Consider the following 21,707-nt stretch of genomic DNA (forward strand, 5'->3'; position numbering starts at 1 on the left):
AGACCCGGAAGGGAAACCCGAGTGGGTGGAAGGTGGGGGATGGGGGGGCGGTGAGGCGATCGCTGCGCGAGGCCGGAGCGCGGAGGAGCCGCTGGTGAGGGTCCCGGCCAGCCAGTCACCGCGCAGAGGGCAACGGTCAGAGGCGGCGGGGGGAGGGGCCACGCCGTGTGGAGAGCGGGTGCACCTAGGGCTCGGGCGGGAGCTAGACGGGGGAAGGGGGCGGAATGGGGCAGGCGGGGCAACGGGGCAGTAGGGACCGGGGGTGGCATAGCGGGGGGCGGGGCAATGGGGCAGTAGGGACGGGGGTGGCATAGCGGGGGGGTGGGGCAATGGGGCAGTGGGGACAAGTGTGGCATAGCGGGGGGGCAGGGCAACGGGGCAGTAGGGACGGGGGTGGCATAGCGGGGGGGTGGGGCAATGGGGCAGTAGGGATGGGGGTGGCATAGCGGGGGGGTGGGGCAATGGGGCAGTAGGGACGGGGGTGGCATAGCGGGGGGCGGGGCAATGGGGCAGTGGGGACAAGTGTGGCATAGCGGGGGGGCAGGGCAACGGGGCAGTAGGGACGGGGGTGGCATAGCGGGGGGGTGGGGCAATGGGGCAGTGGGGACAAGGGTGGCATAGCGGGGGGCGGGGCAATGGGGCAGTAGGGACGGGGGTGGCATAGCTGGGGGCGGGGCAACGGGGCAGTGGGGACAAGGGTGGCATAGCGGGGGGCGGGGCAGTGGGGACAAGGGTGGCATAGCGGGGGGCGGGGCAATGGGGCAGTAGGGACGGGGGTGGCATAGCTGGGGGCAGGGTAATGGGGCAGTAGGGACGGGGGGCATAGCCGGGGGGCGGGGCAATGGGGCAGTAGGGGCGGGGCAATGGGGCAGTAGGGACGGGGTGGCATAGCGGGGGGCGGGGCAACGGGGCAGTAGGGACGGGGATGGCATAGCGGGGGGGCGGGGCAACGGGGCAGTAGGGACGGGGGTGGCATAGCAGGGGGTGGGGCAACGGGGCAGTAGGGACAAGGGTGGCATAGCGGGGGGCGGGGCAATGGGGCAGTGGGGACAAGGGTGGCATAGCGGGGGGCGGGGCAATGGGGCAGTGGGGACAAGTGTGGCATAGCGGGGGGGCGGGGCAACGGGGCAGTAGGGACGGGGGTGGCATAGCGGGGGGGTGGGGCAATGGGGCAGTAGGGACCGGGGGTGGCATAGCGGGGGGGCGGGGCAATGGGGCAGTGGGGACAAGGGTGGCATAGCGGGGGGCGGGGCAATGGGGCAGTGGGGACAAGTGTGGCATAGCGGGGGGGCGGGGCAACGGGGCAGTAGGGACGGGGGTGGCATAGCTGGGGGCAGGGCAATGGGGCAGTGGGGACAAGTGTGGCATAGCGGGGGGGCGGGGCAACGGGGCAGTAGGGACGGGGGTGGCATAGCGGGGGGGCGGGGCAATGGGGCAGTGGGGACAAGTGTGGCATAGCGGGGGGGCGGGGCAACGGGGCAGTAGGGACGGGGGTGGCATAGCTGGGGGCGGGGCAACGGGGCAGTAGGGACGGGGTGGCATAGCGGGGGGCAGGGTAATGGGGCAGTAGGGACGGGGGGCATAGCCGGGGGGCGGGGCAATGGGGCAGTAGGGGCGGGGCAATGGGGCAGTAGGGACGGGGGTGGCATAGCGGGGGGGCGGGGCAACGGGGCAGTAGGGACGGGGATGGCATAGCGGGGGGGCGGGGCAACGGGGCAGTAGGGACGGGGATGGCATAGCGGGGGGGCGGGGCAACGGGGCAGTAGGGATGGGGGTGGCATAGCGGGGGGGTGGGGCAATGGGGCAGTAGGGCCCGGGGGTGGCATAGCGGGGGGCGGGGCAGTGGGGACAAGGGTGGCATAGCGGGGGGCGGGGCAATGGGGCAGTGGGGACAAGGGTGGCATAGCGGGGGGGCGGGGCAATGGGGCAGTAGTGTTACCAGCTTTGCCTGTTGCTTTGGGGTGTGCTCATTTAATATGGTTACTCTCCTCGGGGGGCGGCGTCTGTATTTTTGTCCGTGTACTGCTTGTGTCCTCCTCCGGAGCTCTACTTCTCCCTGCTCCCAGTTCCCTCCCCATGGAGCGATCCTGCAGGACCTAGGTTCCCCAGGGCTGGCTTCTTTTAGCCCCACAATCAGACAAACACACACATTCACGGAGCGCAGCTGAGAGGACCGGTTTAATCAGCACTCCCAAGATGATCCCTTATATGTCCCTGGTCTCCGTAGGCTGGTCAAGCAGCACTTCCAAGCTGTCACCCTCATAGGCCATGGGCACCGCACCGGCATGGAGTACGCCTGAGGAGGCTGGGTCGAGGAGCACTTTCAATCTGCCACCCTCATATACCCCTAGACTCAGCAGGCTGGGTTGAGCAGCACTTCAAAGCTGCCACCCTCATATGTCCCAGGTTCAGCAAGTCCCTATCCCCACCTTCATGTTACAGTTGTTCTGGTGGTAACCCACTTGATGAGCAAACCCCACAGGATTTTTGGATGCTGCAGGGATCTTTTAGCCGAGGTATGAGGAGCATTGCTGCAAAGCAAATGAGGAAACCAAAAAACACCTGCCAGGGGGCAGGGAGAGAGAGAAGCAACCAGCTTAATCATGAAAGTTATTTATTGCCAGGTAATAACGATAGGGGAGCCAAAGAAACAAAAGAGTTAGATTTAATATTATAACTTAAACTTGATTATAAAAGTCAAGTTTAGAAAACTATAACTGATCACACAAGTCAGGGTCAGAAGGCTGTACTTAGAGAGAGAGCTGGGTTCTCACCACTCAGTGAAGCTTGAATCGATCGTGGGTCCCAGGTGGTCGTGGTGGCTGAGGGTCCGGAGTGCTGGAGACCGGCAGAGCCCCCAGCATGATCAGGCAGGAGAAGATAAAAGTGGAAGTGATGCAGATTTTGGATCCATCACAACACTTACATGAGCATGGGTAGGGGTTTTTGTAGAGAAGCAACAATGGTTCAAGGGAGAACACTAGATTTGTTTGTGTAAACTGATGGCTCAAGGGAGTATACCAAAGTTGTTTTTTCAGGCTAGACAATGGGAGCTGATCATTCCTTACTATGGGCAGTGTTCTTTGGAGGGAGCTAACAATACAATTACGGATCTTCACTATTTTGGATACCCATAAAGGATTTATTACTCAGATTGGTCTAATGACAACTGAGCTGGATGTGTGTAGGCATGGTTCATTAACATCTGAAGCAGAGATCCCCATGGTGCAGTGCTTCCCTGCTTTTCTGGTCCTAGAGTTCCCTGCGGTTCTTGCCTTGGAATCTCTGTTCTGCATTCTGTATGCTAATGGAGATGCCTCCTTGTCCCATCTCTGATGCAAATAAGGCTAGGGGAGTTTCCTTGTCATCCTTATCCCAGGGGTTTAGGTGTCTTTCTCCCTGCCTTTCCATTGCTTTTTGTAAGTCTTCGGATCAGTTTTGGTTCAAGCAGAGGCTGTAGGGGAAGGTCTTTTGTGAGTCAGACGCGCTGGGTACTGCACCCTGGTTCCCCAAGAACACAGGTGACTGGCAACAATAGGGACGGGTGTGGCGTAACAGAGCAGGGGCAATGGGGCAGTAGGGACAGGGATGGCATGGGGAGCAAGGGGTATGTGGCTTCTCCTCCTCCTTTGGGGGTGATTTCTCATCACTTGTTGTCAGGGCAGCATATCGGTTTTCCATCACCATGGTGGATGGGTTGGAGGCAGGGGTGGAACACTGCCTGCTACCAGAATTAACCAGCTGCCAGTGTCCTCCCCGTGACAGAGCCATATGCTCCTTCTCCTGTGATGTGACAGCAATTCTCTGTAGCTGGATAGCTTCCTCAGTCTTGGATGTCTCCATGTGAATACTCTCCAGGACTTCCTTGTGGGCACAGATGCTCCTCAGCCTAGCCACCTCCTCCTGTAGCTCTCCCACCTGCTTCTTAAGACATTTCACCAGCAGGCACCTTTCTCACTGTATGGTCCCCCCCCTCAGCCTGGCTTTCCAAGAGTGGGAAATGCAGGCCATGGTCTCTGCAAATCCACACCAGGATCTGGGTAGAGGCATCCAGGTTAGGCTGTCTGGATACAGGCGCAGATGGAGGAGACAGGAGCAGCACTGGCAATGCAGCCCTTCCTAACCATAGCAACTATATTATAACTCCCTCTCAAACTCCCCTGTTCGCAGTCCCTTGGTTGCTTAGCCTCTGGCTTTTAAAGCCTTCTCTCCTAGGTCAGCCCTACCCTCTCGTTAATCACATGGGGGGAGGGTGATCACAAGGCTAATTGAGGCTGATCAGAGATGATCCAGGGAACAAAGGCTCAAACAGTCCCCAGACACACAATCCCAACAGATCACGTAACTGAAAATAACTGAAATAACCTGAAAGAGAAAGAAAAACAAACAGCCAAACAAATTCACTCACCCCAAAGTTAGTACTTGCACCTTGTTCATTCAGCAGGGGATTCTCCTTCTTCCCCTCTCAAGCTGCCCTGTTTGTGGTCCCCTGTTTGCTAGCAGGAGATCAGGCTAGATGGTCTAATGATTCCTTCTGGCTTTAAGAATCTGTGACTTTATCTAATCTGTGAATAATCTAATTATATGGCCCCATCACTTATTTTTTTAGGCCTCCCAAAATTATCAAATAGTCACATAGAGAGAGATTTTTTTTCCTCTTCTTGTCTTACTCTAGTTAGCAGGGTCTGGATTTTATTCAGTGTGAGGTGATGTTAGGAGCAGTGTAGGTTGAAGAACTGTGTGCTCACCTTTCCAGCCATTCTCCTTATTCCCACTCTTCTTTCACTGCCTCTCCCTTTTTGTGTCTCTCTTCATGCCTTTTACATTGAAGCCCTTTACACTCAGAACTACCCTTGCAGAAGGTGCACAAAATTATTATACTCCCTTAATTCAGACTCTTCTAAATTGGGCTAACTCACTTAAATCCTCACCTGTCCATTAACTGAAACAGACTTTGTAATAATAATTCCAGTGTTCTGATAATCACCCTCTGGCCTTCCAAAGCAGTTTTTCTTTCTCTCTATTTAGAACACAACCCCAATGAGGCAAGGACCATTTATTCCTCCATATCCTGTACAGTGCTGAGTAGGCCATCAGTGCTAATAAACAGAGCAGAAATGTAACATTGCCAAATATCAGGATGGCAACCATTGATTTCTTTTCCTTTTGGCTGTTATTTTCATGCTTTTTTCTCAGAGTTCAAGTTAGTGCACTATTTGCTTTCATTAGTTGTTTTTTAGACTTGGTCTACACTCTATACCAACACAAGTTGGTACTGTAATTACGTCACTCAGGGGCATGGATTTTCCACACTCCTGAGCAACATAGTTATACTGACCTAACCCCTAGTGTAGACAGTGCTATGTCACTGGGAGGGCTTTGCTCATCAACATAGCTGCTGCTCTTGGGAAAGTGAAGTTTCTATGCTGGCAGGAGGAGCTCTCCCATCTGCATAGGTAGTGTCTTCACTAAGTGCTACAGCCACAACACGAAGTGTAGACAAGCCCTTAGCCTCATTAGTGATGCTGGCACAGTTCAGCAAATGAAGCTGGACTTAGACTGCTAGCTGGTTCTAGCAGCAAAGCCAGATGCATTTGTGCAATGCAAATGCAGTGGCTATTGGTGACAGATCAGTGGATTTAAAAGATATTTAGAATCTGGAGGACAAATCGTCTCAAATATACACATCAAGGTGCTGTAGGAAAAATTTTATACTTCAACTACTTGACAGTATCCCCTTAGAACATTTTTTTTGAAAGACATCCTAGAGTGGTAAGAAACTGGATATTTAGTTTAGCCGTGAGCTTGTTTCTGAACAGCATATTCAAGCTGCTATTAAATCTGGTTCCTATCAACTGGGAAACATAACTGGGATCAGATCACTTTTGAAGACTGATTTAGGGAAGCTTATCCATGTTTTTATCACATCTTGGGTAGCTTATTGTAATGTTCTTTCAGCAGGGCTAACCTCTAAGCTGATTTGTAGGCTTTAGTTGGCTCAATTCTGAATTGCTTCAAGGATAAGTTTAAAAACTGATTGGGGGAGGGGAGTGTTTGGGGGGGTTATCTTCAAGAGAGGTCTGATCAGAATGTACCAAACTCACCCCTCAGGTAAGCAGGGCTGAACTGAGCCCCAGGAGAGGTGAGCGGAGCAGATATTATGACAAAGTTAGTGTCCTATCTTAAGAGGCAAGTGGACAGGACTAGAACGACCATGTTTCTGCCCATGTTTACAATACGTATCAGCTGTTAGGCTGAGAATGCAAGCTAACCGTGAATTCACTGTTTTGTTTTGTTTTACTGAAATCAGGATTTTAAAATTGCACTGCTAGCTATAAAGTATTACATTAGTGGAGTTCATCTAAACCTGATACAGGACTACACGTTGTAGGTGATAGTACAAGAGAACGTCCTGTTCCAGAGCTTTGACATGATGTGTGTCCATAGATCAGATACACAAATGTAGTGCACGTTGTTACAATGCAGCTTTAAACCAGCTTATATTCCATTGCAGTTAATTGTGTTTATTAATCATTAACTGTGTTGCTGCTGTCAAATTATGACAGTATATGAATCATAACCCTCAATGAGCCAAATTATATTTCAGTGTTTTGACACCTGAAAGTCCTGGTTCCATGCCATCTGCAGAATGTGGAAATCTGACACTTCTTTCAAAGCCCTTGTCTAAATGTTACTCGGAGTTATTGCACCAACTAGTGGAAAATATCAAAACTGCTGAAGCCGAGACACTGACCTGAAGAAAACCTCGGTGTAAGCTCAAAACTTGTCTCTCTCATCAACAGAAGTTGGTCCAGTAAAAGATATTACACTTCACCTACCTTGTCTTTCTAATATCCTGGGACAGACATGGTTACAGCACCACTGTATGTGTCTATTATCTATCATTGTCTCTTTCTGAAACTGTTGTGAAATAGGAGGAAGTATTTTCTGTCTATTTTGGATTCTGATATTACTAACCGTTCAAGCTTAGTTTATTATAGAACATATGTGACAAATTTTCCTTGTATTTCTTTGCTGCAGGTCTAACTTAACAATAACTTTTAAGTCCGAGTCTTTTTTGTGAAAGATGCTTTGGCGTCATCCAGCAGTCATTAAACTGGCAAGGACTCTGTCATGGGATACACTGACTGCTAGGATAGTGCCTCCTCTTGGCTACTCTGGGGATTAGCTCCCTCCAGCTCTGATGCCCTCTTCCAGCATCCCACCCTCACCACAGCCCCACTTGCTCTATGGGATTCCATGCAACTTCTATTTGTAACCTCCAGCCACCTCACTATAGGGTCCTCCCTTTCCAGGGTAACACAGTCTCTCCGGACCAACTGTCCAGCTGCTTTTCCAGGGCATCCTCTAATCTAAGACTATGCACTATTCCAGTGGGTGATAGGGGAACCCAGGTCCACCCACTATTCCAGATTCCAGCTCCCCAACTCTCTGCCTCATGGACCCCGTATGCCAAGACCATGTTGTTATTTCCCTGTACTCCTTCCTACTTCTCTTCTCTTTCTCTGTGTTCTGGCCCACCCCCAGGGTTCAATTCAAGTGCCCAGTTCTCAGGGAAAGACTAGCCTACTTCCCCTACAGCCCACTTCTGTTTTCAGCTTGCTGGTTTTGTACAGGCCCAGCCTATATCTGCTCAGCTGAGCTTCATCTTCTGTTAGGGCTTGCTTATCCAGTCCAATTTTTCCCCAAGCGCAGCCTGTTATTTTAATTAGCCCCTTCCTAGCTACCTTAACCCTTTCAGGTGAGGTGTGACATGAAAACTCCATCACAGACCCCATTAGACCTATGAGAGTCTCTGGCCTGAGTATGGATTGTAGATTTTGGCCTGTAATAAGTTAATTGTGTTTCTGTAGTAGTATCGTTTAGTGTCCTACAGACTATGTAACATGCCTTGTCTCTGTAAGACTGTGCTAGGGGAGATGTGCCCCCGTGCATATACCCAAGAAAGCTGAGAAACGCACATGTCCAGTACTTTAAAAATATAGAATGGATTTTGTGAAAGAACGAGAGGTGAAAAGCACCAGCTAAGGTCAGATGTACAGCAGGCAAGTGCTGTGCACGTTTTCCCATCCTTTGATCATTTCTCATGATCACAGAATCTGTAGGACTTTATCCAGTGCATCCTGAAATTGGGGGAAAGACTCCTATTGGCTTCGCTGAGAGTTGATGTAAGCTCATAAACACTAAACAAAAAGTTATTAGATCATCTCTTCCACCTCATTGCCAATGCTGGATTGTTCCCCAGTGGGTTTTTTCCTCCCCTTCTGCTTTGTCCTGTCTGTTATCTCATTTCAGTAGGAACCCTGAGCTTCAGCTCTGTACTGAACTATATGATAGTTTTGCAATGCAGACAAAGCACCAAACATTCCACTGACTTGAACCCAAGATTTTAATGGTAAAAATGCACAGCTGTGCATCATGTACTGCCTAACATATCTTCTGCTTTAGAGCTAGACAGGATAAATTCATTGGGAAATGGATAATCCTGCATTGCCTCTTGAGTGGAAAAGGGACTGAATGCCGTATGTGATTTTTTTTTTCCCCCTTAGTCTAATAGCTGGGATTCCTCATTCTGATTTTCACTCTGAATTCCCTTTGATATTTGGAGTTAATTTCTTAGCCTTACCTGTGTCATGCTTTGTCTTCTAGGCCAGTTCGCATGCTGTGGCAGTAGTCCATTGAGCTAAGATTCCACTGAGAGCAAAGTAGCACTGTGACTTAAAAGGGGCAACAGTAGTTGTGCACCCTGCCATGCATGGCCTATAAATATTGTGGGGCAGCTCCTTAGCTGGTGCAAATTGCCCTAGCTCTTTTGCAGTCAGTGGAGCCATGAGAATTTATATCAGCTGAAGATCTGCCCCCATCTGTCTTAGCAGCATCCATGAAGTTTGCAAGCTGATGAGTGTGTGTGACCGTAAATGTTAATGAAGCATGTTTAGGAGAAAGATTTGTTAATTCAGAATGCATGGATGAATGGTTTGACTTTACTCTGAAGGTAAATATCGATTCTCTGTTTTGTAGTAGTGTGGACTTTGTGCAAGGAGGTGCAAGAGACATCCCTGAAAATGCAAAACAAAGCAACCATAGAGATTCTGAAATCTACCAGACCATCCATCCTTAAAGAAGAGGTATAAAGCGTTTATTTTTGCCATGTTTATATTTATTAACTAATGTAGCATTTATTTAAGGCTGCTATTGAATGTTAGAAAATATTACATCTGTGCAGAGTGAGAAAACCTTATGCTATGTAGTGTGTTAGATATATGAAGATAGGGCTTTTGTCCTGAAGTCATTGGAGTCAAAGTAGGTGATACGCAGATGAAAGATGAGAAACTTTCACCTTAACACAGTCATAAAAATCACACAGAGGTTATCTAGTGCATCTCCCCTCTCCCTCAGGCTCGCCCTCCCCAGGCACAGTTGTTCCCAACAATACTTCCTAGGCTGTTCAGGGTAGCTTTGAATGTCTGAAATAATGGGACTTTCACCACTCCCTTGGAGAGATCATTCCACTGTAACTGAACTCACTGCTTTCTGATATTCAGCCTACATTTTCCTTTCCTTAAAGATGACCTGCAAAGAATTTTTTAAAATTGTGTGTGCGCTTTTTTTTTTTCCCCCGCTTTATGATACATAAAGAGGACCTAACAGGTTTGTTTGCTTTTTAGGGGTTTTTTCATCAGTTTGTGCTTGTTCCTATCTTAGCAGTATTGGAAATATCAGAACTAGTCCTCTCTGGTTATAGTGGTGGTGTCCTGAGAGTATTGTGGATGTTTACTCTGAGTTTGTGCACCTTAACTGAAGCTGCAGGAGTGTTGTCTTTTAACAATGAAATCCTTTCTATAAAGGCAGGTTTCAGAGTAGCAGCCGTGTTAGTCTGTATTCACAAAAAGAAAAGGAGTACTTGTGGCACCTTAGAGACTAACAAATTTATTTGAGCATAAGCTTTCGTGAGCTACAGCTCACTTCATCAGATGCATGCTGATGTAGCAATGAAGGAATGCATCCGATGAAGTGAGCTGTAGCTCACGAAAGCTTATGTTCAAATAAATTTGTTAGTCTCTAAGGTGCCACGAGTACTCCTTTTCCTTTCTATAAAGGATTGTTTGTTAGCCATTGGAGTTAAATGATTGTTTAAAAGAGGACTTTTAAACGGTCTTATTAAAAATCTCTTCCTCTTTTAGTTGCTCAGCTTTCATTCTCTTGATGCTTTTGGCGTCATCATTTCATTAGATCTCTAGTCACGATAGTTTCCCAGGGCAGACAAGACCCAAATTTCTTACATAAATAAGCAAGCAGGAAAACTTTAACATTTCAGGGGGGTTTATTTTTCAATGAAACAAAACTGGGCACAAGCCTTTTCAGGCCACTTTAATTTCAGCCTATTACTCCTCAATCCTTTTGCTACTCTAAATGATTCCTTCTCCTGCTTTTTCTTTTGCACCCTCCAAATAGTGGTAGCAGGTTGTAGCCAGCTCTAGTATATTTCAGGTCATTTGTGTTTCCCTGTGCCATGCTGGTTTTTACCAGACTTCTTGTGGCATTGTTTGAGAACAGAAGTCACAGCCCCTCTGCCCATGACATTTTCCTAAAGAAGTTGTAGACTTCTGATTCTGGATCACCTAACATTGTACGGTTTCTCTCTAAGAGTACCTGCTGATTGTGTCCTCTAACTGTTTCTGCAGTCAGGTTATGTTGGAGAGAAGCAGATTTTATTGGCATAACAGCAATAGAGAGAAGTCACAAACAGAAGGTGATTCAAACTGAACATGCTTAGCTGAACGTTATGTGAAGCATCCTTAACTAGGGTGTAAGCAAAGGATTTGTCTCTCACAGCATAAAGCTTTCTCTCTCTCTCTGTCTGCTGGAACAGAGTTTGACCATGCATCCAACCAGGCATGTGACAGCAGAGTTTCTTTTTCCTTTATAGGTAACACTGAGGGCTTTGTGGTTCTCCAGTAGATGTAATTCACCTGGGCTTTGGGGTAGATTCTGGAGCATTTAAATAACAACCACTCGCAGGAGGTGCTGGATGACCTATACCCTATTAACTATTACACTGGGTTGACTCTTAATTGCAGCTTTTGGCCTCTGTTGGTATACCAGACATTCTTATGACAGGTATCTTGTTTTACTATCTACATGGCATCCCCTTTTGTCTCCTCCTTTCTCAAGTTTGGATGTGGTCCAATTCCTGGTAACTTTAGTCATTTCTTCCTCCCTCACTTTCTTGGAGCACACTGATATGGCTCTGACTTTCGCCATTCTCCTCTTTGCTATTTAGCAATGCCAAGATAGATACTGGGGTAATGATTTGCCGGGTTTGCTGCCTGTGCAACATTGTTGGGCCACGATCAATAATCCAGGCCTTTTTATGTTCTGCAAAGTTTAAAAATAATTGCTCAATCCCCATTAACTCAAAGGCTTCAACTGGTGTAGAAATCTTGGGGTTTTTTTTTTAATTAAAATATATAATTCCCTTGGTTTGGGCTGCAACTGTAACATGATTTTCATTTCTTCTTATTTTGGATCTCATTCAGTTTATTCCCTGTATGCCTTAGGGGTTAATTTAAAGCAATAAAATATACCTGGGTGCTTGCAATCCAATCTTATATAAGTCTGCATGCTTCCTACCTGTTACACCTTGCTAAAGGAATTAGAAACTTCACCTTCTCCATTCCTGCTACATTATTGTGACCACAGATCATCCAAAAGCCCTTGGAAAGTATTTCTGGCTTCCTGTAATTCAAGGATAACTTAGAACAACCTTGCAAAATAACCATGAAAATTTCCAGGCACAAAATCGACTTGGCCACCTTTCCCATGGTGATGGAAAAGTGGTTGATATTTTGTTTGCCCCTCAAAATAACTGACTTGTCCCAGGCAAGTGGACAAGCAGAATGCTGTAAAATGGACTTAGAATTGGTTTTAGGGATGAAGTGAGATGATCCTTTTCCATTATCAGTTACTGAATTCTTAGGTTACTAGTGGCTCAGTCTCTGTCTCTTCATCCTGTGCTTGTTTTTCTCTCTCCACATGCTCTAGATGTTGCTGCTCTTTCTTGGGCTGCATTCTTTTTCTCTTTCCAGCAGGAGTTTCTCCCATTTCATGACCTTTGTGGCCAGATGTCCCATTTACTCCGTGGCCTGGTCTACACTACAGAAATTTGATGTACTAACCACCTGAGACTGCACTGGCCTCTAGAGAGTCTTCCTGTTTATCCACCACCACAGTTCCCTGCTTTGGTCAGGTTTTTCTCTCTGCTCACAGCTTGAGAGTGGAATGATCCTGGTTCCAAATGGCTAATTGGAAACACTTCTCCTCTGTAGCTGCCAGTCCTCTCTGACCTCTTGCTGTTCCCAGTGCCATTAGTTTGGTATCACTCTGCTGATGTAACCTATCCCCAAGCCTCCCAGTCCTGTGCAGGATTTCAGAAACAAGTCTTCTGTCTGCCCTCCCAGCAGCCATTTAATTAGCAAAGACTTCCACCCTTACAGCGCAAGCCATAATAAATGAGAGAAGCGGCAAAACTAACATCTAGTTCCACCTCTCCCCAAGGGACCACACATGAATGGGCAAAACACGAGGTGGAGGGAAGTTAAGAATACCTCTGCTCAGCCATGAAAAGCCCACAGGCATCTAGGTGTCCATGGAGTTGATAGTAATGATAATGCATAGAGCCTCTCATTGGTAGATCTCCAAAGGCCTTCAAATCAGGTCAGAATCGCTATCCCTATGTTACAGATGGGGAGAATAGTGACAGTACCAAAGTGAGTCAATGGCAGAGTTGGGAATAGAACGAGTTCTCCTGACTCCCAGATTTCAGATAATTGAGCAGTCATAACCCCCATCATGGCTAAAAAGCCCATGTAGGCAAATTCTGCATGCCCCTTTTACACACAGCTGAAACCAGCCCCCTTTTAGGGGCAAGGCACTGCCTTCATGTTTTATTTTAAAGATTAGGGCTGAGATTTTCAAAGCAGCCCAAAGGAGATGGGCACCCAAATCCCTCCAAATTACATTGAAACTTGGTTGTCTAATTCCCCTAAACTCCTTTGAAAATCCCAGCCTAGCCTTACATATGTCACATGAGTTATTTTCAGTTCCTATTTCAAGAACTCCTCAGTGCATGCATTTACATGCTAGTATGACAGCTTCACATACACACGGAATTTGCAGCTTCTTTCCAAAACAACAAAATTGCCCAGCAAATCTCAATGGGGACAATATCCCAACTTGTTTAATTTATTATTCTTTGTTAGGCAATCGCAGAAAGAAAATGGGTGAAGCTTGAACAGACAACCTATGTTGATCCCGCCGGTAAAACCAGGTAATTTTCTTGCTGAGACATTTTAAAATTCTTGCATAATGACAGGTTTCAGAGTAGCAGCCATGTTAGTCTGTATTCACAAAAAGAAAAGGAGTACTTGTGGCACCTTAGAGACTAACAAATTTATTTGTAAGGTGCCACAAGTACTCCTTTTCTTTTTAAAATTCTTGCAGTTCTTCCAAGTTTCTCTGTCGGAACTAGCCAAAGGCTATGGAATTTGAGCACCTATAAAACAATTACTTGACATACTGGGCTAGATTTCCCCTTTGACATTAATGCAGTTACTCTGAGGAAGAATTTGACCTTTTTTTGTTGTTGGAATATGTATTAACAAATATTCTTTATCCTGTAGGTTAATACCTTGGATTTGGTCCATGTGTTTATCTTGCGGTTCCAATGATGCTGTGCAGACCTAATGCTGCAAGCTTTTAACTTGCAAACAGATGATTATCAAGAGCTCCCTTTGGTTTTTCTGGTCATTCCCAAAGAACTCCGTTTCCCCTGTTGATAGGCATGATGTCTGAGATTGTGCAGGGTTTTGCATATTGTTGAGATGGTATCATTTGGAGAAGGGGTGGTCTTGCCTGCTTCTTACCTTCTCATTCATATTCTCAGGCCTGTCTAATTCTCTTCATGTGTCAGATAAATCTATCTTTTTAATTTGCCATGATGACTGGAAATGACAGTGCTACCTTATTTTCCTTCTTCCTAGAGCATTGGGGTCCTTTCTGATTGCTCTCTCTAAAGTCTCCTTCCCCTTTAAGAGTAGCCTCAAGAAGTGGCAATGATTGAGGCCTGTGTGAAAGGTTTACTTTTTGTGTCAGTCTCATCACTTATTTTCGATTTGCAAGAGAGGCTGTGTCATTTTTGACTTCCGGTTACTAACAGGAATGGGTAACTGAGCTCGGAGCTTTCAGAGTAACCTACTTTTATTTTCACGTAATAATTGTTATGCATGAGGCAGACAGAATGTAAGTATTTGCTTATTGCTTTTTCCAGATAAAATTAGCCAGTCTATAAAATCTGTCTCTTCTATTTTATGTTGCAGCTCTTCAAAATAACCATTCTAAATACATTGACCTGCTGTCTTAATTTCACCTCTATGCTTTAGTTTCCCCAGCTGTAAAATGGGGATAATGATACTTGTCTTCCTTTATAAAGTGCTTTGAGATCCATGGATGCAAAATGCTATAGAAGAACTAAATATTATTAGGACTGTCGATTAATGGCAGTTAACTCGTGATTAACTCAAAAAAAAATCACGATTAATTGTAGTTTTCTCTTTTAAATGATTGAATACCAATTGAACTGTATAAAATATATTTGGATGTTTTTGCATTTTCAAATATATTGATTTCAATTACAACACAGAATATAAAGTGTATAGTGCTCAGTTTATATTTTATATTACAAATGTTTTCTCTGTAAAAATTACAAACAAAAGAAATATTTTTCAATTCACCTCATTCAAGTACTGTAGTGCAAACTGTTTATTGTGAAAGTTTCAGAGTAGCAGCCGTGTTAGTCTGTATTCGCAAAAAGAAAAGGAGTACTTGTGGCACCTTAGAGACTAACAAATTTATTAGAGCATAAGCTTAGAAATGCATCCGATGAAGTGAGCTGTAGCTCACGAAAGCTTATGCTCTAATAAATTTGTTAGTCTCTAAGGTGCCACAAGTACTCCTTTTCTTATTGTGAAAGTGTAATTTACAAGTGTGGGATTTTTTTTGTTACAGAACTGCACTCAAAAATAAAACAGTGTAAAACTTTAGAGCCTACAAGTCCACTCAGTCATACTACTTGTTCAGCCAATCGCTAAGACAAACAAGTTTCTTTACATTTATGGGAGATAATGTTGCCCGCTTCTTATTTACAGTGTCACCTGAAAGTGAGAACAGGTGTTCACATGGCACTTCTATAGCCAGCGTTGCAAGGTATTTACATGCCAGACATGCTAAACATTCGTATGCCGCTTTGGCCACCATTCTAGAGGACATGCTTCCATGTTGACGACGCTAGTTTAAAAAAAAATGCATTAAATTATATTTGTAACTGAACTCCTTGGGGGGAATTGTATGTCTCCTGCTCTGTTTTACCTGCATTCTGCCATATATGTCATGTTATAGCCGTCTTGGATGGTGACCTAACCCATGTTGTTCGTTTTAAGAACACTTTCACTGCAGATTTGACAAAATGCAAAGAAGGAACCAATGTGAGATTTCTAAAGGTAGTTACAGCACTTGACCCAGGGTTTAAAAATCTGAAGTGCCTTCCAAAATCTGAGAGGGATGAGGTGTGGAGCATGCTTTCAGAAGTCTTAAAAGAGCAACACTCTAATTCGGAAACTACAAAACCCAAACCACCCTAAAAGAAAACAACCTTCTGCTGGTGGCATCTGACTCAGATGATGAAAATGAACATGCATAGGCCTGCTCTGCTTTGGGTCATTATTGAGCAGAACCCATCATCAACATGGACACGTCCTCTGGAATGGTGGTTAAAGCTTGAAGGGACATACGAATCTTTAGCACATAAATATCTTGCGATGACAGTACCAAGCAACGCCTGTTCTCATTTTCAGGTGACACCATAAATAAGAAGCGGGCCGCATTATCTCTTACAAATGTAAACAAACTTGTTTGTCTGAGCGATTGGCTGAATCAGAAGTGGGACACAGTGGACTTGAAGACTCTAAAGTTTTACATTGTTTTATTTTTGAACGCAGTTTTTTTGGTACATAATTCTACATTTGTAAGTTCAACTTTCATGATAGAGACTGCACTACAGTACTTGTATTAGGTGAATTGAAAAACACTGTTTTTACAGTGCAAATATTTGTAATTATATTTATTTTTAAGTGAGCACTGTATACTTTGTATTCTGTTTTAATTGATATCAATATTTGAAAGTGTAGAAAACATCCACAAATATTTAAATAAATGGTATTCTGTTATTAATAGCATGATTAATCATGTAATTGATCAAGATTAATTTTTTAATTGCTTGACAGTCCAAAATATTATTTATTTATTGTCCTAAGCAACCACCAAAAATCATTTGCTAGCAAGACTGTCTCTCTAACTAAAGGTGAAACAAAATTGAGACTGAGACCTTATGGATACTTTACAGTGATCACTTAATAATAGTGGCTTGCCTCTTGGCAGTTGCTCCATAGTACCATTCTCGCTGTATGTTTGCATGTTTTGCTTTTGAATGAAGGTAGCAAAGTTCCAAGTTGGCTATTTGTGTGGAAAGCATGTATCTATAGTATACTTTCTTTTTTAGGATTAACACATCCACTTTCTCCTCTTCTTACCCAACAGAATTTGGGAAACCGTAAAGCGTACTACCAGGAAAGAGGACAGTTCAGCTGATGGTATAGCACCAGTTACATTTTTATGCATAACTTCTTCTAATATTAATAATGATGAGGTGGTCTGCTTCCATAAATGGCAACAACTGACAATAAAAAGGTGCAAGAGAATAGGAGTAAAATAAAGCAAATAGTATAAATCATGTATATAATGCCATAAGCCATGTACGGCGCTGTACTGTTGATCAAGTGTAGCTTAGAAGGAATAGAGCCTCTGCCCTAAGGAACTTACAAATCAGTACCCTGATTTTTGTGAGTAACCTTTTTATGTAAATGTTTGATCATATGCATATCATACATTGATGTTATTGTAATGACTGGAGTAAGAACTGCTTGCATGATTAAGAGTTGCAGGATCAGGCCTTACAGCAAAATATTGCCAGAAAATGGATCTGTAGTCTGGGGGAAATCTGAACAAATATTTTATTTGATCACTTTTCCAATGGGAAGTCAGTCATGGTCCCGGGCAGTCAAAGGAACTGCAGCTTCCTGTTTGTTTGGAACCTGTTGTTTGGACAAGAATGTGGGGGACCAAATTAAAGTGGAAAGACTGTTAAGATTGTAGTAGCAGAGGGAAGGTTCTAGGGTACTTGATTGGAGCTTTTGCTTTCAGACCCAGAGTTCCTGATGATTATTAGGGTTTAAATCAAGATGAGGTCATCCAGCAGAGAGCAACAAATGAGTTATCTTTATCCCTTTCAGTGCAGTTTTATTTTTCAAAGTCAGTGGAAGGTGAGGGTGCTCACAAGACATAAGTGTCAATGTTTGAACTACCTACATGCTATGTTTTCATTGCTCTTTTCTTTATGCTGGCAGGTGTATCAGTTATACCTGTGTTACAAAGAACTCTCCACTATGATTGCATTGTCCTAGTGAAACAATTCAGGCCTCCAATGGGAGGGTATTGCTTGGAATTCCCTGCAGGTAGGTAACAAAAATATGAAGATGAAATACACAGAATGTAGTGTAGTTTACTCTGTCCATCTTGCTGAGGCTTGTAGATTTCAATGTGCTGTGTCTTTCAGATTCCAAGATCAGTGGTGGTTTCTGTACTAGAATACAGGCTGTTGAGAAAGAGGGATGTTTAGTAGTAGTAAAATGTGAAATAGCATAATGTCAAATTTTATTTGTAGAATCTGTCCAACCTAGTTTTTTTCCTCTCTCTCCCATCTTCAAAAGAGGGAAAACTTTTGTGAGCTTGGCATTGGCATACTCATTGTGAGAGAGGAAATTCCTTTTGGAGGGAGGCAGCATGATTTGGTGGATAGGAGGCAGCAGTCCTGGGTTCTGTTCCTGGATCTGACGCTGACCTTCTTGACCTCCCAGTGCCTCAGTTACCCCATCTTTAAAATAGGGCTGAAGATATTTTACAATCCATTGTAAAGCTCTCTTAGATCTAAGGATGGACAATGCTGTATAAGAGCTCTATTTTAACTATTTTTAATGTAATGTTTACACTGCAGGCCTCATTGAGGGAAATGAAAGCCCAGAAAGCGCAGCCTTGCGAGAGTTGGAGGAAGAAACGGGGTACAAAGGGGATGTCGTTGAATGTTCTCCAGGTCTTTGTTGTTTCTTGATTACCTGACTCAGAGCCAATCCTGCCCCTCTTCATGGTCACAGAATGCCCTAAATTCAATGGATCTACGATGGGTTCACTGTTCAGGATGGGAAGGGCACAGCGAGGGAGTGTGCGCTCCCACAGTACCAGACTTTTCGCCTGGCTTTGTGATGCATGCTGGTGAAGTTGCCTCCTGAATAAGTTCTCTTAGTGTATCAACTAGATCTGAGTGAAAGTTGTGGTGTTAAAATGTCCAGTAGTCTCTGCTCTTTTCTCATAATGAACATCCTTTACTTTGCAGCTGTTTGCTTGGACCCTGGTTTAACAAACTGCACAACGCACATCGTGACCGTCACCATTAATGGAGATGATGCTTGTAATACAAGACCCATGCAAAAACCTGGTGAGTCCAGGACATGTACAATATTTAATTTTTAGCTGTCTCATTGGAGGGACTGTCCTCTCTAAATATGCTTGGAAACTGTTGAAGGGCTCAGCAATACAGGATTCTAATAACTTCACTTGGGTTCACTGACTCTCTAACTTCTGTCTGAGCTTTTAGGGCTTCATCCACCTCCCATTAAAGTCAATGGAAAGGTTGTCACTGACATTCGTGGGTGTTAGAGCAGGAGCAGGAGCAGGTACTAAGCTCCAATGTGTGTCCAAATGTAGTTTTCTTCGTGTTAACACTTTTCTTTCTTTCTTGTCTTTACAGAGGAAGGAGGTACGTTGCTCACTTAACTTCACTGTGGCTTCAGCTTTACCGGATGTCACTCTGAATTTGCATGTCAGCCTGCACTCTGCTCTTCTCTGTGGTCAGGAGATATTTTCCTCAACATCATTAGGATCACAGTCCTGATGGTGACACACTGTATGAGCTCCACTGACTTCAGCGCTCTTTAGATCAGACTTGAAATTCCCAAACAATTGTACCACAGTCAGCTTTAAGGAGGGGAAATTTCAGTTGAAATGGTCTCCATGACCTATCTCGGATCAATTCCTCAGCTGGTGTAAATTGGTATAGCTGTATTGAAGCTTGTGGATCTGGCCCCTAGACTGAAACTCTGCAATTGTTAATCCAGATAGGGGGAACTGCTTGGGTAGTTACAGGCAAATAAGCAATACCTTGCATTCCTCAAGCATTTCTGCCCAAATTGTGTGACAGGCCACATGTCAAGGATGAGCCCTCAGTTCTCAGATGTCTTGTCATTCTTCTCCACTCTGTGAAGTTAAAGGTTTGTGGTCTTTCTTACCATACCAAGTATGCAGGCCCAGGTTTCGTTAACATTTCAACAGTGAAATATCTGATCAGATGGACCGAATAGGGGGAAGGGGAAGGGTGGCTGTCCTTGCAGGACAGTGGTTCCTGTCCCTAATATGTCACCATTCTCCTAGCTAGTTCTGTAGTTATTTCCCAAATTACTGCCTCAAAACTGCATTTCAGAAGGCACCTTTGATCTTGCCTGTGTCTTAGTCAGCTGAGCATGGCAGTGTGCCTGGGTGATACTGGTCTCTGGCTGAAAGTGAACCTGAATCCAGTTCCTTGTCTGCTTTCCATCTGAGTTTAAAGAGAAGGGAATGAAATATACTTCTCTCAACGTTAACTCAACTCTATCAGATATAACTTGACAGATTAAAGATAATCCGTGTGAAATACACAAATTTAATTATTTTTTTTAATAGAATTTGTGGAAGTTGTTTCACTACCAAAGAATGATCTACTGCAGAGAATTGAAGGTAAGCGCACTTATTTTCTCTGGCACATTAAGCCAGTTAATAAAACCTTTGAAAATTTCTTAGCTTCTTCACGCTTACTGTAAATCAATCCACTTCTTAGCCCCTGTATTCCAGTTTCTCTGAGGATCTCTCAGCCTGGGAGATTTATAACAATTTTTAAATCCAAAACCATCTACTTTCTTACTTCTGTAATCTGGAAAACTTGCATATAACATTCCATGCCTCAGGTGAACCTTCAAAATGTGGTTTGTCTTCCAGAAAGGAATGTTCATTAGCACAATCTAGCCAGCTGCAGTCTTTGTTAGACGCAATTACCAATGCAATGCCTGTTCCAGATAGCTTCCTACATCAGAATAGCTACCCATTTCCACCCTGAGGCTTATCCTTTGTGCTTCGTCAGTTCATATGCTTTTTTTTTTTAAAAATATACTACAACTAAATTAGTTAGTAATAATGCTCCAGAGGACTAACATGTCACAAGACTTTAAAGGACTAATGTGTTATAAAAGAAATATGGCAAAGCCTCCAAAAATTTTAAACGTGGCCTGGATTTGTTCTGATACTTCACACATTCATGCTACTTGTCAGCCTCTGTCTTGAAGTCTTCAGAAGTTTGTTTTTAATTTCTTGCTAACAGTATGAATATGAATTTGCATCTGCCCTTGTTATGTCTGTCCTGTCCATGCCTTTCTGTTTGGAATTCATATTATTGGTTGGTTTGGGTGTTTTGCAGAGCTAGTGGCAGAAGAGCATATTTTAGTGGATGCCAGAGTTTATGCCTATGCATTGGCACTGAAACATGCAACACAAAAACCCCTCCAGGTGCCTTTTATGAAGTTCTAAGGCTGCATATGTAACCTCATTGAATACTTCCAGGATGGAGTCAAATAGTCCGTATAGACTGGGAAGCTGTAACTTTTCATACAATAAAGGTCCTGTAGACTGACTACACACAGTATTAAGCAATCATATTTCTAGGAAAGATTGCTTGAACTATTTGTACTGTATAAAGCTTTTCTCTGAACTGTTCAACCTCTAACTCTGAATGGAATTTTATCCTTTGCAGAAAAATAAAAAGTATCATGGCCTGTTAAGAGATCACGTCTTTTCCTTGCTCCTTCCTCAAAGTATTTTTTATGGTTGAGCACTTCACAATTATGCTGAAACTATACACCGGGGTCGCTTAATCCACCATTAAAGTGGAGCTGCTTCTCTGGTATAACACCCTTGGATTAAGGTAAGGGGCGGTACCTTACCAAACTGACTTATGCTAAACATAGCTGGACGCAAACCACAAAGCTTGAAGCCTTGGCTGTGCTAAGCATATAGACTTTGAAATGGGGTCAGACCAGGGGCATTAACAACATTATGAAAAATGCCAAGAGATCAAGCCTTTTTGGTTTTTATATCTTCCTCAGATATCAGCCAGAGTTTTCAAAACTGTCAGCCCCTTAAAGGTGTCATGTTCGGTACCCAAAAATCACTAGTCACTCTCAAACTTTGGCTGAAAGAAAAGCAGTACTTGTGGCACCTTAGAGACTAACAAATTTATTAGAGCATAAGCTTTCGTGAGCTACAGCTCACTTCATCGGATGCATTTGGTGGAAAAAACAGCTGGTGTCTTAGAGGAAGATGTAAAAACAAGGCTTGATCTCTTCTGGTCACTGGAGATTACATGGTATTTTTCA

At 44.4% G+C, this 21,707-nt stretch overlaps 1 protein-coding gene across 6 annotated transcripts; it reads left to right on the forward strand.

Annotated features, from left to right (window-relative positions):
* Nucleotides 1-21,113, forward strand: NUDT5 (nudix hydrolase 5). Of its 6 annotated transcripts, none has more exons than XM_038387994.2 (10): nt 1-135; nt 9,043-9,149; nt 13,284-13,351; nt 16,675-16,727; nt 17,541-17,648; nt 18,188-18,283; nt 18,584-18,685; nt 18,998-19,006; nt 19,966-20,019; nt 20,753-21,113. In XM_038387994.2, the coding sequence occupies exons 2-10, from the start codon at nt 9,087-9,089 to the stop codon at nt 20,860-20,862; spliced, it is 663 nt and encodes a 220-aa protein (XP_038243922.1). In that variant the 5' UTR covers nt 1-135; nt 9,043-9,086; the 3' UTR covers nt 20,863-21,113. The 6 variants fall into 6 exon arrangements, with proteins under 6 accessions (XP_038243922.1, XP_038243923.1, XP_043354428.1 ...); XM_038387995.2 differs by having other exon boundaries at nt 5-94; XM_038387998.2 differs by having other exon boundaries at nt 21-135; nt 9,046-9,149.
* The last annotated feature ends 594 nt before the right edge of the window (nt 21,114-21,707 follow it).

This window comes from Dermochelys coriacea, chromosome 1 (assembly GCF_009764565.3).
Source record: "Dermochelys coriacea isolate rDerCor1 chromosome 1, rDerCor1.pri.v4, whole genome shotgun sequence".
Taxonomy (NCBI): Eukaryota; Metazoa; Chordata; order Testudines; family Dermochelyidae; genus Dermochelys; species Dermochelys coriacea.